Below are 15,841 nucleotides of genomic sequence, written 5' to 3'. Positions count from 1 at the left end.
AAGATATAGTTTTCCAAAAATAACATGGCAGGATCAACAAATCATCACGTGATTCTGTTCCCTTACATGTCAAAAGGCCACACCATCCCTCTCCTCCAGTTCGGTCGTCTCCTCCTCCGTCACCACCGCAACGAACAAATCATCTCCGTCACCGTCTTCACCACTCCCAAGAACCAACCATTCATCTCAGAGTTCCTCTCCGACACACCGGAGATCAGTGTCATCTCTCTCCCTTTCCCGGAAAACATCTCAGGGATCCCTCCCGGCGTCGAGAGCACGGAGAAGCTCCCTTCCATGTCACTCTTCGTGCCGTTCACGCGAGCCACGAAGCTTCTCCAACCATTCTTCGAAGAAACACTCAAGAGTCTTCCACAAGTTTCGTTCATGGTCACCGATGGATTCCTCTGGTGGACATCAGAATCTGCGGCTAAGTTCAAGATTCCTAGATTGGTCTTTTACGGCACTAACTCTTACGCCTTTGCCGTCCTCAACTCTACTTTACATTACAAACTCTTTACCGTACCGGAAATCAAATCTGATTCCGAACCAGTCACTGTACCGGACTTTCCATGGATCCAGGTTAAGAAGTGTGATTTCGAACATGTCCTTACTGATCCGAAACAATCAGGTCCAGCTCACGAACTATTAATGGACCATGTGAGTTCGTCTACCACAACTACAAGCCATGGGTATTTAGTCAATAGCTTCTACGAGCTCGAGTCAGCATTTGTTGATCACGAGAACAACAACAACTCTGATAGACCAAAGTCGTGGTGTGTTGGGCCACTGTGTTTGACAGATCCTCCTAAATCGGGAAGTACTAAACCGGCTTGGATTCGTTGGTTGGATCGGAAACAAGAAGAAGTACGTCCGGTGTTGTACGTGGCGTTTGGAACGCAGACAGAGATATCGAACAAGCAGCTCAAGGAACTTGCTTTAGGCTTGGAAGATTCCAAGTTACAATAATGTTGTCTTGAACCGTTACATCTATATACAAGCTTTTGATTTAACCCTTCCAAAGGAGGTTTTCACACATTAACTAGCTGTTATTCTTTAGTTTAAATAGACACAATTAAGGTCAGCCACGGTTAATAGGGTCGAAATTCGAAAAAGGTGGTTTAAAGTTAAAAGTAATAGCGGATAAAAATAAGAACTGCAGTTTTATTAAGCCTTTATTTATTTATCATTTTTTTTTCAACCAGAACTTAACATTTTCAATATCATTTTCAAAAATTGATTTTTCCTATTTTTTTTCAGTCGAAATATTTTAGTATCTCTGCCATTTTGTAATTATCTATTATATTATAATTAGGTAATAATCCATGTTGTTGCACGGGATGAAATTTTTGTTTGAGATATTACATTTATAAATATATTTATTTAGTATAACATTTATAATACAAACTTATATTGGTTTGAATTCATCAAGTTTATGAAAGTTTAAAATAGTAATCATTTCATTATAAATTTTAGAATGACATGATGGCGGATCTGAATTGAATGTAAACCGAATTGGTGATCGGTTAGATTTTTATCAAAATCTTGAACTATCAAATCAGATAAGAACCGCAAAAAACTAAAATTTCATGAACTGGATGATTTAAATCAAATTTTTAACCCGGTCAAACCCATCTGCTAAGCCATCCCGCAACGGGTTTAAATATTTTGAGCCACAAAATGTCTTTGCATCATTTCCGCTTGAATTTGTGAGATCCGCGGGTAATCCACATGCATTTCAATAAATCATTTTTTCTAATATATAAAATATATTTAAAGCTTAAACTTAATTTACATAAATAAAATTATGTGATAAAGTTTGTAAGAATAACACTTTTTTTTTTTTTAAAAACACAATGACATATAGATGTAAATAATAAATCAAAATGAAGCTAAATAACTAAATGTGTTTTGAGCTTTCTAGCGGCTACACATCAGTTTTTTCAATAGAATGATTCTCTATTAATATTAATACATAGGGGATTATAAGATTTCCATATTTTAGTATATATAAAAACTAATAGTGATTTTTCTTTGATATACAAGCCATGTCAATTACTTCACCCTACACGACAGTGTCCACTGTCATCATGACCGACCCTGAGTAATCCAGGCTTTTATATATTTTGGGGAGTGTTGTTGTTGTCAGTCTAGCTTGTTTATGACTTTAATTTATAGTGTGACTACAACATTGGTATTACTATTAAGTTAATAAATACATATTTTCGGATAAAAGGTGTTTTATCTGGTGAGGTGTTCTATTGACGAAAATAAAATAAAATCTGATGAGATGTTTTGATTCATTCTACCGTTACGTTTTTCGTCGACCTAAATCCATGGTCTTGAATGCGAAACTGTTACAAGTTTGGCATTATTGTAAGGTATGGTTGTAAATGCACACATGTTGAGTCAATAATAATCAATGTTTCATTTCATGTCATATTTTGATTCGTTTCAGGTCAACTTTCTGTGGGTCACAAGAAAAGACGTGGAAGAGATTCTTGGACAAGGATTCAAAGATAGAATAAGGGAGAGTGGGATAATAGTGAGAGATTGGGTGGACCAATGGGAGATATTATCACATGAAAGTGTTAAAGGATTCTTGAGCCATTGTGGTTGGAATTCAGCGCAAGAGAGCATATACGTTGGGGTCCCCTTGATGGCTTGGCCGATGATGGCAGAGCAACCACTCAACGCAAAGTTGGTTGTGGAGGAGATAAAGGTTGGAGTAAGAGTTGAAACACAAGACGGTAGCGTGCAAGGATTTGTGACAAGAGGGGAACTTAGTCGAAAGGTATTGACATACAAACAAAAATTATATTGAGTTTATAGTTATGTTCATGGTTATGCTCTCTCTTTTGTTTTTTTAAGTAGAGTTAGTAAGTGTTTTTATTTTTTATTTCACAGATTAAAGAACTAATGGAAGGAGAAACGGGAAAAATTGCAAGAAAGAATGTGAAAGAATACTCAAAAATGGCAAAAGCAGCTTTGGTCGAAGGGACTGGTTCGTCTTGGAAGAACTTAGATTTGATCCTTAAAGAGTTATGTAAGAGTCGAGAGTCAAACGGTGCTAATGACTAGAGAAGTGTTTTGAAGACTGGATAACTAAACCGACTTTAGACTGGTTCATATACAGAAACCAGTATATACCATGATGTATATTTTGTGTAAGTCTTGGTTGAAAAGATGATCCTGATGGCAATAATTAACATTTCAATTGATGATTTTGACGATGATTAAATTAAGCAATTAAGCTAAACCAATCTCATGCCATTATGGGTATAACTTCAAACTGAGAAAATAGGGTTGGAGCTTTAACTGATTCTGGAAGATTTGTAAAGCAACATGTATGTGAAACCGGCGGCGTATAAACAATTTTGGGACCCTAAGGGTGAGTCCAAGTATTTTTCGTATTAAATAGTGTATGCATGCATGTTCTAATCAAGCAATAATCTTAGCACTTCTTTGATAATGTGTTTAAAGAATCAACTCCCCTTAGAATCTTGAACTAAAAGGATAAAGTTCAACTTCCATTACAGAATTACGGATTTTTTTCACCAGTAGTAGTTTACTACTTGGTAAAAGTGACTTTTATTTTGAGTTTTATTGCACAGATTATCACTTTTAGAAACTTTTTAAAAGTGTTTGCATAAACATTCATAATTGGTTTCGAAAGTAATAATGGCGAGCTCGGATTCCTGAATGCAAAAAAGGTGAACAAATGAGACTTGTGACATTGACAAAATAGTTATAAAAAAGGTGAGCAAATGACATTGACATTGTGAATCTAGTGATATTTAATACTGTATGTAATCAGTTATTACTTCCTGTAAGGATATATATTATAGAGGCTTGCAAACCGAACACACATATATAGTACTACGACACAAACAAACAAAACATGGCAGTTTCAACACATCATCAGGTGGTTCTCTTCCCTTACATGGCAAAAGGCCACACCATCCCTCTCCTTCAATTCGGTCGTCTCCTCCTCAGTCACTGCGGCAAAGAACCAACCATCTCCGTCACCGTCACCGTCTTCACTACTCCCAAGAATCAACCATTCGTCTCAGAGTTCCTCTCCGACACACCGGAGATCAATGTCAGCTCTCTCCCTTTCCCGGAATACATCTCAGGGATCCCTCCCGGAGTCGAGAGCACCGACAAGCTCCCTTCCATGTCACTCTTCGTGCCCTTCACGCGCGCCACGAAACTTCTCCAACCATTCTTCGAAGAAACACTCAAGAGTCTTCCACAAGTTTCGCTCATAGTCATTTTCAAAAAAAAAAAAAAGTTTCGCTCATAGTCTCCGATGGATTCCTCTGGTGGACATCCGAATCTGCGACTAAGTTCAACATTCCTAGATTGTTTTTTTTCGGCATTAACTCTTACGCCTCTGCCGTCCTCAACTCTACTTTTCATCACAAAATCTTTACCGAGCCGGAAATTAAATCTGATACAGAACCAGTCACTGTACCGGACTTTCCATGGATCCAGGTTAAAAAGTGTGATTTCCACGATATACCTAGCGATCCGAAACAATCAGGTCCAGCTCACGAACTCTTTATGGACCAAGTGATGGCGAACAGCAAAAGCCATGGGGCTTTAGTCAATAGCTTCTACGAGCTCGAGTCAGCATTTGTTGATTACGAGAAGAACAACTCTAATAGACCAAAGTCGTGGTGTATTGGACCACTGTGTTTAACAGATCCTCCTAAATCGGGGAGTGCTAAACCGGCTTGGATCCAATGGTTGGATCGGAAGCGAGAGGAAGGACGTCCGGTTTTGTACGTGGCGTTTGGAACACAGGCAGAGATATCAAACGAGCATCTCAAGGAACTTGCTTTAGGCTTGGAAGATTCCAAGGTACATTAATATTGCCTTGAACCGTTCTTCTTTATAGAGGCTTTTGATTTAACCCTTCAAGGTAGGTTTTCACACATTAATTAAGGTGTTATATACTTAAGTTAGACATGATTAAATTAAGGCCGCCACGATAATTAAGGGTTCCAAACTCTAAAAAAGTGTTCTCTATGTTAAGTCAATGCTTTTTTTTTTTTTTTTCTTTTTTTGATTTTAGGGTTCAATAGTAGTAACCGAGAATAGAAGAGCAATATCAAAACGTTGCAAACAAACGTCCAAAACTTAACATTTTAAATGCTTTTAAAAACTTTGTTTATAGTTGAAAATATAGTTTTCTCTGTCATTTAAAAAAGAAAAAGACAATCCTATTTGACAATCCTCGTGATTATATCTTTATGAAATTGGGGAGCCATTTCCATTACTTAACCCTACACTACAGTGTCCACTGTCATCGTGACCGACTCTGAGTAATATAGGCTTTTTTTGGTTTGTCAGCCTAGTTTCATGACTTTAATTTATAGTGTGACTACAAAAAACGGTATTATTAAGTTTAAGTTAACAAATGCATATTGCGAATTAAAAAGTGTTTTATCTGATGAGGTGTTTAGATTCTACCGTTACGTTTTTGCTCGACCTAAATCCATGGTCTTGAATGCGAAACTATACAAGTTTGGCACTATTTGCATGGTATGGCTTTTATCAATCCACATGTCGTGTCAATAATAAATGTTTCACTTTCATGCATGTCGTATTTTGATTCATTTCAGGTCAACTTTCTGTGGGTCATAAGACAAGACGTGGCAGAGATTATTGGAGAAGGATTTAACGATAATTTAAGAGAGAGTGGGATGATAGTGAGAGATTGGATGGACCAATGGGAGATATTATCACATGAAAGTGTCATAGGATTCTTGAGCCACTGTGGTTGGAACTCAGCGCAAGAGAGCATATGCGTTGGTGTCCCTTTGCTGGCTTGGCCGATGATGGCAAAGCAACCACTCAATACGAAGTTGGTTGTGGAGGAGATAAAAGTTGGAGTAAGAGTTGAAACGCAAGACGGTAGTGTGAAAGGATTTGTGACAAGAGAGGAACTAAGTCGAAAGGTATTGAGATACAAACAAAGATGTTCTATTTTTATATTTATTTTCATTATTCAATCAAAAATATTGTTAGACTAAATTAATGATAACTAACTCACGTTTTCATTTTAATTTTAAACATTTTATATGTTTGATTTTAGTTTTAATTTTTACTAATGTACAGGTTAAAGAACTAATAGAAGGAGACACGGGAAAAATTGCAAGAGAGAGTGTGAAAGAATACTCAAAAATGGCAAAAGAAGCTTTGGTTCAAGGAACTGGTTGGTCTTGGAAGAATTTAGATTTGTTCTTAAAGGAGTTATGCAAGAGGAAAAATTAAAATTTGATTTGAAAACAAAAAAAGGAAAATGTTGTGTGACCTCTCTCCTCGGGAAGGCGACTAAAAAGGCGATTTTAATCTAGTTCTTTTTCACTCGCCGCCGTCAGTGTGGCCTCACGCCGCCGACAAGAATTTCTCTCCCCCCTGCCCCTTTCTACCTTCTTCAGATTCAATGACGAATTCTAAACCCCCAGATCCCTCCTCCTCTTCTGTCGCAACAGAGACTGTAGAACTGCCATCAGATCCCGTCTTCCTAGGACCAGAAGTTCCACAAACTCCACAGGATCTCAGCAATCCCGACTCTGCTCCACCTTCTCAAGTTTCGGAAGAGACCCCGCCTGTAATTGATGACACTCAACTTCAATGGGCGGCTAGATTTGACCCTAGTCTCCGGAATTTAAGCAAGGCTGCTCAACCATCCTTCTCTGACAATGGTACTCCGAGAGTTAGGGCTCCTGCCTCAGTCATACTGAAAGCATCAGACACTTGGAAGGATCACATCGTCGCACACTTCCACGGTAATCCTCCTCTTCCAGGTAAAATCTTTGTAGACCTCAATCCCATTTGGGGGAAAGAAGGTAGAATCAATATAAGGTGTCTCCCAAATGGTTTAGTCCTCATTTACATCCCTTCTCCAGCAATTCGTAAATGGGCTATTGAGGTCGGCTGTTGGCAAGCTGGCAACTGCCTTTTCACGGTCATGCCCTGGTCTCCCACCGCATCTCTCACTCCAGTCAAACTAATATCTCTACCGATCTGGGTTATTCTGAAGAATGTGCCTCCACAACTCTATTCTCTACCAGGCTTGAGCACTATTGCTTCGGGTATTGGAGAGCCTCTACACACGGAGAAGCATCAATTGAATCCTCTATCGGTTGATACAAGAATCAAGGTTGAAATTCTTCTTAAGAAGTCTCTTCCTCACTCAGTACTGGTGGAAGATGATGCAGGGAATGAGGTTCGTATATGGGTCGAATACCCCCGACTACCCCCTAAATGCGACTACTGTGGTGAGTTCGGCCACTTATAACACCGATGCCCGAACGTTCCAGCTTGCTCTAACCCTCCTCTCCAGTCGACTACCAGTATTCAAGTAGCCTCCACTGATAAAACTAATGTCGCCACAGTACCACCTGCTACTCATAAGTCAATCAGCCTACCTACGGATGAGACCCCTCGATCGCAACCAATGACCACGACTCAAACGACAGCTAAAACAATGGTTTCTCACGTGTATATTGATTCGCCAAGTGATACACCCACATATTGGCAAGTTGTCAAAAGAAGATCCAACTCTCCAAGGATTCAGGTCAAAGTTACAGAGATAAAGAGTGACACTGTTTCAGTCAAGGAACCTCGCAGTGAGGGTGAGGAGGCCCCTCCCATAAGGACAAAGGAAGATAGGAGAAGTAGACAACCTGCACATGGGACTCTTGTCTCAAAAAATGAAGCCTCCATTGATTCGTCCAAATCATCTCATGCCTCTGCTGCAGCTGGAACCTCGGATCCAGTGAAGGCAAATAACACTAAGAAGGGACAGCTCAAAAACCAGAAGAATTCCACAAGTGCGCGACCAAGCGGGAAGGGTCGTGCCCATCATCACTCTTGAAAGCTATGCTTTCACACCTTTTGCCCACCAATGATGATGAAGATTTTTTGCTATAATATTCGGGGTTTAAACACCACTCAAAGGCAGCAAGAACTCAAGAGTTGGACTCTGTCTCAAAGACCTCTTTTAGGAGGCATTTTGGAAACTCATGTACAAGAAGTGAATGTGGTATCTATTTTGGCACGTAATTTTCCTGGTTGGAGGTTCGAAGCTAACTACTCTGAGGAGGCGAGAAACGGTAGAGTTTGGGTAATTTGGGATCCTTCTATTCAAGTCTTCATCTACAAGAAAACTGACCAACTAATATCTTGTGGAGTCTTTGATCCTTGATCAGATCAATCCTTCTCTGTTACATTCGTTTATGCTCGGAACTGTGTTATTGCAAGAAGGGAATTATGGAGATCCTTGGAGGAGATTCATTGTTATAGGATAAGAAAAATCACCCTTGGATCATACTGGAGGACTTTAATCAAATCTTGCATGCGCAAGACCACTACTCCCTTCATCCCTTTCCTCACCCACTACAAGGAATGGCAGAATTTCAGGCCTGCATTGCTAACTGTGACTTGGATGATCTCACAAGCAGAGGAGCCAAGCATACTTGGTACAATGGCCAACCTACTAATCCCATCACCAGGAAGTTGGATAGAGCTCTGGTAAATGAATCTTGGATGTCTAGTTTTCCTCATTCTAATGCTCTCTTTGATTCCTCAGGGGGATCTGATCACTCCCCGATTCTCATCACAATCTCCAATGATCTGGAAAGAAGGTTAATCCCCTTCAAGTTCTACTCCTTCTACACCACCCATCCGGATTATGACTATATTCTTGAGGATGCATGGACTCAACCAGTGATGAGGGGCACAGACATGTTTGCTATTTGTCAACGACTCAAGGCGGTTAAACAGGCTTGTAAAGCTCTAAACAAGAGAAGTTTTAGCAACATACAGAAAAGAGCAGCTGAAGCGCTTGACTCCCTAACTCGAATTCAGAATGAGCTTCTTACGCATCCTACTCCGGCCCTAGTTCTTGAAGAGAAGGAGTTACGTAGGCAGTGGCTATTCTTGTCTTCTGCTGAGGAATCGTTCATGAGGCAAAAATCGCGAATACGATGGTATGCTGAGGGAGATTCCAATACAAGTTTCTTCCACAAATCTGTCAAAGCTCATCAGGCAAGAAATCGCATCTGTTCCCTTCTGAATGAGGAAAATGAGAGGATAACTGAGAAGAGCCAGCTTAAAGACTTGATCCTTGACTACTATCAGCAACTCCTTGGCACAAAGAATCAATCAGTAAGGTCCTTATCAATTGAGGAGATCAAAGAGCTAACTCCCTTCAGGTGTCCAAATGACATCTGCTCTAGGCTGGTTGCTATCCCTACGCTAGATGAGGTAACTTCAACAATGTTTTCTCTCCCAAGGAATAAAGCGCCTGGACCTGATGGGTTTACAGCAGATTTCTTCATACATTCCTGGTCAAGAGTGGGGCCAAGTGTTATTAAGGCAGTGACTGAATTCTTCAAAACAGGAAGGCTATTGAAGCAGGTCAATGCCACAATTCTTGCCCTCATACCCAAGAAGGTGACATCAGAGAAGCTAGGTGATTTCAGACCTGTATCTTGTTGTAACACTATCTACAAGGTTATTTCAAGAATCTTAGCCAAGAGACTTAAGCTATTTACGGATAAGGCGGTACAAAGGAATCAAGTAGCGTTCATTAAGGGGAGGCTCCTTGCCGCAGAGCTTGTAGCAGATTTTAACAAGGATGGACCTATCTCACGAGGATGCCTTCAGATTGACATCTCCAAGGCATTCGATAATGTAGACTAAGATTTCCTCATCAACATCCTCAAGGCTTATGATCTCCCTATGATGTTCATCAACTGGATCAAGGCGTGCTTCACTACTCCATCCTTCTCTGTGGCACTGAATGGAGAACTCAAAGGTTATTTTCCGGGAAAAAAGGACTACGACAAGGAGATTCTATCTCTGCTCCTCTATTTACTCTGGTCATGGACATTCTCTCCAAAAAGCTGGATTTGGCAGCAAATCAGGGAGGAATCCGACCTCACCCTCTGTGTGCGGATCCTTTAATAATCTATCTCAGCTTTGCAGATGATCTTCTTGTTTTCTTTGATGGTTCAGAACAGTCTCTCGTTGCCATTCTCGAAGTTCTAGAGCAATTCAAGGAGAACTCTGGATTGGGTGTTAATCTTGCAAAGTCCTGTCTTTTCCTGGATGGGAATAGCAGAGACACTATAAGAGAGATGGCCTTACGACAGAACTTAACACATGGATCTCTTCCTGCTCGTTATCTTGGAGTGCCTCTTATCACTCAAAAACTCAATCCTTCTGACTATCAGCCCCTCATTGACAAGGTTAAAGCGCGAATAGCGGGTTGGACTCATAAGCATCTGTCATTTGCAGGGAGACTGCAATTGCTCAAGTCAGTCATCAATAGCACTATTATTTTCTGGGCCTCAATCTTCATGCTCCCAAATAAGTGTCTAGAGGAGTTGGAGAGAATCTGCAGCGCCTTCTTGTGGAAAGGGGTAGCCGATTCTGCACGTGGAGCCAAAGTCTCGTGGGATGTGGTTTGTTCCCCTAAGTCTGCTGGAGGTTTAAGACTTAAAAGACTTGTCGATTGGAATCAGATTTTTGGTCTGAAGCTTATTTGGTTGATCTTTGCACAAGCGGGTTCTCTCTGGGTTTCGTGGGTGAAAAAGCATATGATAAGGTCGAGGAGTTTATGGACAGTAGACTTTAGATCAACAGGGAGCTGGATCTGGAGGAGGCTGGTCAAGTTGAGAGACTTGGCAAGACCTTTTATTCACTGTGAGGTTGTCTCTGGAAACGACGCCCTGTTCTGGCATGATAATTGGACAGGACTAGGATCTCTACTAGAGGTGATTGGGGAAAACGGTCCTCGGTTATCAGGCATTCGACTCTTCTCTAAGGTCGCGGAGGTTGTTTCCAATGGAGCATGGCTCTTACCGAGGGGGAGGAATCCTGCAATCCAGTTACTCGGATCATGTATTCAGTCTCATGATCCTCCTACTTCAACGATGGGAACCGACATCTTCATGTGGAAGCTCAACCCAGATCATACCATTGGTAACTTTTCTTCTATGCGAACTTGGCGTCACCTTCATCCTTCTAGTCCGATGGTTCCTTGGCACAACCAGATTTGGTTCAAGGAAAGCATTCCCAAAATGGCTTTCATGTCCTGGCTCACGGTTCAGAACAGGCTCACAACTAGGGACCTGTTGAGGAGTTGGAATTTGCCAGTTCCAGCAGCGTGTTTATTATGTCAAGTAGGAGAGGAATCAAGGGACCATCTCTATTTTCGTTGCTCTTACTCAAAAGAACTATGGAGGGGGTTCTTCGAGCACTTGGCTCCTCCACAAGCCTTAAATTTCCAGAGCTGTCTCACATGGATCAAATCTCCAACCAGGAACCGAAAGCTCAATATGATTTGCAAGATTCTTTTTCAGGCTATCATCTACAGTCTATGGGTGGAGCGGAACACCAGGCTGCACTCCAATTCGTTCAAAACAGAGGTCACGATGCGCAAGGAGATACAACTCATCCTGAGAAGACGTCTCCTGGGACTCGACAAGGAAGATAGGAGCACTCCACCAAACTCAATACAAGATACCTACCTCAACATTTGGTTTTCGAACTTCCAACCAGTTTAAATTCATTCGACTATTGATCATACACTCTTCTTATCTCCACTTGTAGCTTTACATTCTATACATTGTCCACCATGTTAGAAACACTGCTCCTGCTGATACTCTTATTATAAATGGTACCTCTTTAAAAAAAAAAAAAAGTAGAGAGCCAGATGCCAAACGGTGATAATAAGTTGAGTGGTTGAAGACTGGATAACTGAGCCGGGTTTAAACCATAATCAAAATCAATATCCAATATATGATTATGAGATCTTGAATAATTGGTGTAGTTGAAAAATTGTTTACTACGAACTAAACCTGTGGAATAAACACATTGATCTTGAATAATATTGACTTTTTTTATTCGATGGTTTTGGAAATATAAGACTAAATCGATGAAAGCTAAACCGGTCTCATGCCATTATAGGTATAACTTCTTGAAGTCGAAACAACGTGCTGGTTTAGCACGGTACAACCATCGATATCATGTATTGTGAATTGGTGAAGAATTTGTCTCGATGAAAGCTAAACCGGTCTGATGCCAATATGGTTTAGCACGGTACGTACAACCATGATGCATTGTGAATTAATTAGTGAAGTTGTATCGTTAACCATTAACCATCAACCATCACTAGCTTGTCTCTTCCAAAGTATTAAGAGAAATTAGTGAAGAGTTTCAGCCATTGATGATGATTTTATTAATTCGAATTAAAAGCATAAAATCCATAACTTTAAAAAAAAACAAAAGACTAAAGATTACTTAGTTAATGTTTTGACTCTCTTGTATGTCACATCTTGTTCATTTTGTTTTTGGTTCGATGGATACGCCAACACAAAGTAGTTAGCAACTTCCAAATGTTGAAAAGATGATATTTGTTCGAAAATTAGTTGAAACTTGAAATCCACCATAAATAACATGTCTAGCTCTGCAATCATTGCTAGATCTGCTATAACCTTGAAATTGCAAATATAATTTGATAAAGCAATTGAGTACTTTCATCTTTCACCTTCTATCTAGAAAGTGAAGATTGAACCAGACAAAGACGGNGAAAAGATGATACTTGTTCGAAAATTAGTTGAAACTTGAAATCCACCATAAATAACATGTCTAGCTCTGCAATCATTGCTAGATCTGCTATAACCTTGAAATTGCAAATATAATTTGATAAAGCAATTGAGTACTTTCATCTTTCACCTTCTATCTAGAAAGTGAAGATTGAACCAGACAAAGACGGTAAAGAAGAAAGGACAAATTGCACCTACTAAGGTGCACTGGGAACATGTCATGTACTGATGTACAAAGATATAAAGATTCAATTTCTTTATGTTTTGTTGACTCAGTTATTATAAAATGTTACAGTTTCATTGACGGATATCTGAATTAATTAAATATTGAGCTACCCTCTTCGTATAGGTGCTTCCATCTGTTAACAGAATGTATATGAAGAAAGGACACATTGTTCACGCTATTTTTGTTTTTGTTTTTGTTTTTTGAAAGCTAATATAAAATATTTGTGAAACCACTTATCAACTTTTCTTAAGAACTATCAATTATTTGAATCTCGAGTATGACAGATAAAACAGATTAGAAATTTTAGTTAAAAGGGTACAGGACATGTTAATAATATTGACAATTACTTAGTTAGCATGTTTAGATAAAACTATCACTATGTTGAGTAGTAATATCAATGTGAATGGTATATTAAATATGATACTGCCAAAAGAATAAGTTAATGTTGTTCGATGAAATGCAATGATGCATATATTGTTTGACATAAAAACCAGAGAATGAAAGAGAGAAAACATCTGTTTAGTGATTAAAAAAAACAAGGTCCAAAATAGATCAAATTTGTTATTTGCTGAAGAAAATAATGAAAAAAGGTTATTTAATAAAATTAGGTTTTCACAATAAGCTATTTCTTTGAATTTCCCTTATATTTAGTTTATTTAAAAAATCTCATTTGTCGAAAGCTGAAATGCCATGGAAGAAAAGAAAATATGAATCAACATAAAGATGGTAAATAAGGTTCCAGTCCAAAACAAACTCTCATTTCTCTAGAAAACATACGGCACAATAATTCATATATCTACTTGTACATATTAGCAGTGTATTAAATATCAGAAATAAAACAACACATGTGAATAAGAACAAATTGTTTTATTGATGTCAGAGAAAACAAAAAGGGACAAAGTAATATATTATCACCAAAAAGAATTAAACAAGAAAATAATACCTTTGGTGAATAATTCACCTTAATATGACTCAGATCAGGTTTAGACTATTAGAAAACATCTTTATATCAAACATAAACTAAACACTCTGTATTAATTAATCTTCTGGAGTATTTGGTGTAGTTTACTTCTTGTATTAACAAACATCACAGAAGCTCATCAAGAAACGTCTTCCCTTTATATTTCTCAACCTTAAATCCCACCTCCTCCATCCGCAACCGCTCTGTCTCGAGCTCAGCCAGCTCTGCTTTCATCTCCTCGACCCTCGACCTCGCTTCCGCTACTTCCTTCTCAATCCGAGCCAAATCAGCCTCCTGAATCTCCATTTCTTGTTTCTTAGACCTCACCAATCCTTCTTGCCTCACTTTCTCTGAGTCTGTGTTTTCTTGATACTGAGCAAACTCCTCAAGAACTGAACGCATCCAGCCAACGTCGATGTTCACGGACTCTAAGTCCTTGAGAACCGCGACCATCTCTTTTACTTTTAGTTCGGTCAACTGACCAACCGGGGTAGACCTAAGTTCTTGCATCAATGTGCATAGACACTCTAGGTATCGGGATCGCATTGATGCTGATTCTAGCCTGCAGTTTGCGGCTATGTCTCCACGTTTGTCGAGGATTGACCGTAGGATTGTGGAAACACCTGAGTTCACACGGTATTTTCCAACTGAAACACACGAGTCTGACATTACTGATATAAGGTCTAGCTCTACTCCGTCCTCCTCATCATCATCATCATTGGTGCATGATCTTGGAGGGCTTACGACATTGAAGACAGTAATCTCACTTGCTGTGTCATTCTTGCCACTGTGTACATGTTCTCGAGGTCTTGGTGATACAGTTTTGGTATGATCAGCCTGAACAATATCAAAACAAAAGAGAACATGGTAAGATGACACTGCAAGCTTGTAAGACTCCACTTAAATAATACCTTAGAGAGGCGTAATTAAGGCATACCATGCTGTTTGGGGATAGAGGAACCGTTCGTGATGGCTTCTCTGGCTTACGGTTGAAAGAATCATGCTGACCGTTGAGGTCAATAGAGATTTCATCAGAGGATAGAGATGGTAACGATTTGTTCGTTTCTGGAATTGCTGTCTTCTTCACAGCTACTGGTGAAGGTCTTGACTGACGAACCTTTGGGGAATTAGCAGCACCGTTCTGATAGTTCCTTGTATTCAAAGGTGACGGTGGCTGTGACTCTGTCTTTTTCTTACCGAAACTCCCCGGGAGGCTAAGAATCGCTGAACCTGTAATAAACAATGCAAGAATAAGAAAAAGAAAGGATACAACTTTCGCACAAGCAAAAAAAGCTAACAAAGCCTTGATCAACTGTAAGAACAAGCAACCCACCATGAATTATCCTTAAAGCAAATACATAAAAGAAGGGCAAAGACTCAACAAGCTGCATCTACAGATCGATAAGCAAAACGTATGATGAACACTTCAATTAGTAGCCTATTAAGAATCAGGCAATTCCATCACAACAAAAGCATTGCCAAGGCATAACACTTAAAGATTAACAGATCAAAAACATAGTGTGAGGACAGATAAAAGTACCTTGCTTCTTTGAATGCTTCTTCCCACGGGCATGAGAAATCTTCTCTAAACAATCAGAAGCACATTCATGGAAAGGGTTTGCAAAATATCGACAATCCGGGTGAGCTTTCCGATTGGCATCCATGGCTTAAACCAATATACAGATTCAATCAGAATCAACAACTGAAAACAAACAACCAAAAACAAGAAGCTTATATCAGCATGAATTGCAAAAACAAAAGGAGACAAGCTCTAAGAAGTAACAATTAACAAATATGGCCTTTCAAGTTGAACAAAGTCAAATTCAGGGGGTATATGTAAAAAAGGTCAAGACTTTAGACCTCAAATTCAACAACTCCACACACAATACAATAGGATTCACATCTGGTTTCCACCAAAAAGAGAAGCAAAGAAGACAACTTTACCAAAACATATACATAAATAAAAACTATGGTACCAAAAAGATCCCCACAAACAATAACTCGAATCAAACAAATTAAATAAAAAAA

The 15,841-nt window shown here is 39.3% G+C and overlaps 3 protein-coding genes across 6 annotated transcripts in view; 2 read left to right on the top strand and 1 right to left on the bottom strand.

Moving 5' to 3' along the window:
* LOC104791739 (UDP-glycosyltransferase 90A1-like) lies at positions 7-3,256 on the top strand. Its single transcript, XM_010517706.2, has 3 exons — positions 7-957; positions 2,456-2,791; positions 2,905-3,256. The coding sequence occupies exons 1-3, from the start codon at positions 25-27 to the stop codon at positions 3,076-3,078; spliced, it is 1,443 nt and encodes a 480-aa protein (XP_010516008.1). The 5' UTR covers positions 7-24; the 3' UTR covers positions 3,079-3,256.
* On the top strand, positions 3,761-6,321 carry LOC104791730 (UDP-glycosyltransferase 90A1-like). The gene is made up of 4 exons (XM_019228300.1): positions 3,761-4,251; positions 4,287-4,863; positions 5,628-5,963; positions 6,124-6,321. The coding sequence occupies exons 1-4, from the start codon at positions 3,899-3,901 to the stop codon at positions 6,277-6,279; spliced, it is 1,422 nt and encodes a 473-aa protein (XP_019083845.1). The 5' UTR covers positions 3,761-3,898; the 3' UTR covers positions 6,280-6,321.
* Positions 13,743-15,841, bottom strand: part of LOC104791707 — a 2,602-nt gene continuing 503 nt past the window's right edge. Inside the window, exons 1-4 of one of the 4 annotated variants that reach the window (XM_010517663.2) lie at positions 15,674-15,818; positions 15,354-15,515; positions 14,751-15,043; positions 13,743-14,650 (exon numbers count right to left, since the gene is read on the bottom strand). In XM_010517663.2, the coding sequence (XP_010515965.1) occupies positions 13,940-14,650; positions 14,751-15,043; positions 15,354-15,477 (1,128 nt within the window). In that variant the 5' untranslated portion in view covers positions 15,478-15,515; positions 15,674-15,818 and the 3' untranslated portion in view covers positions 13,743-13,939. Of the gene's footprint in view, positions 14,651-14,750; positions 15,044-15,146; positions 15,252-15,353; positions 15,516-15,673; positions 15,819-15,841 lie in introns of those variants that run through there. The other 3 variants (XM_010517680.2, XM_010517687.1, XM_010517671.2) reach the window with 3 other exon arrangements.

Source organism: Camelina sativa, chromosome 1 (assembly GCF_000633955.1).
Source record: "Camelina sativa cultivar DH55 chromosome 1, Cs, whole genome shotgun sequence".
Classification (NCBI taxonomy): Eukaryota; Viridiplantae; Streptophyta; class Magnoliopsida; order Brassicales; family Brassicaceae; genus Camelina; species Camelina sativa.
Note: the sequence above shows the minus strand (reverse complement) of the source record. Positions and strands in the feature narration are given on the sequence as shown.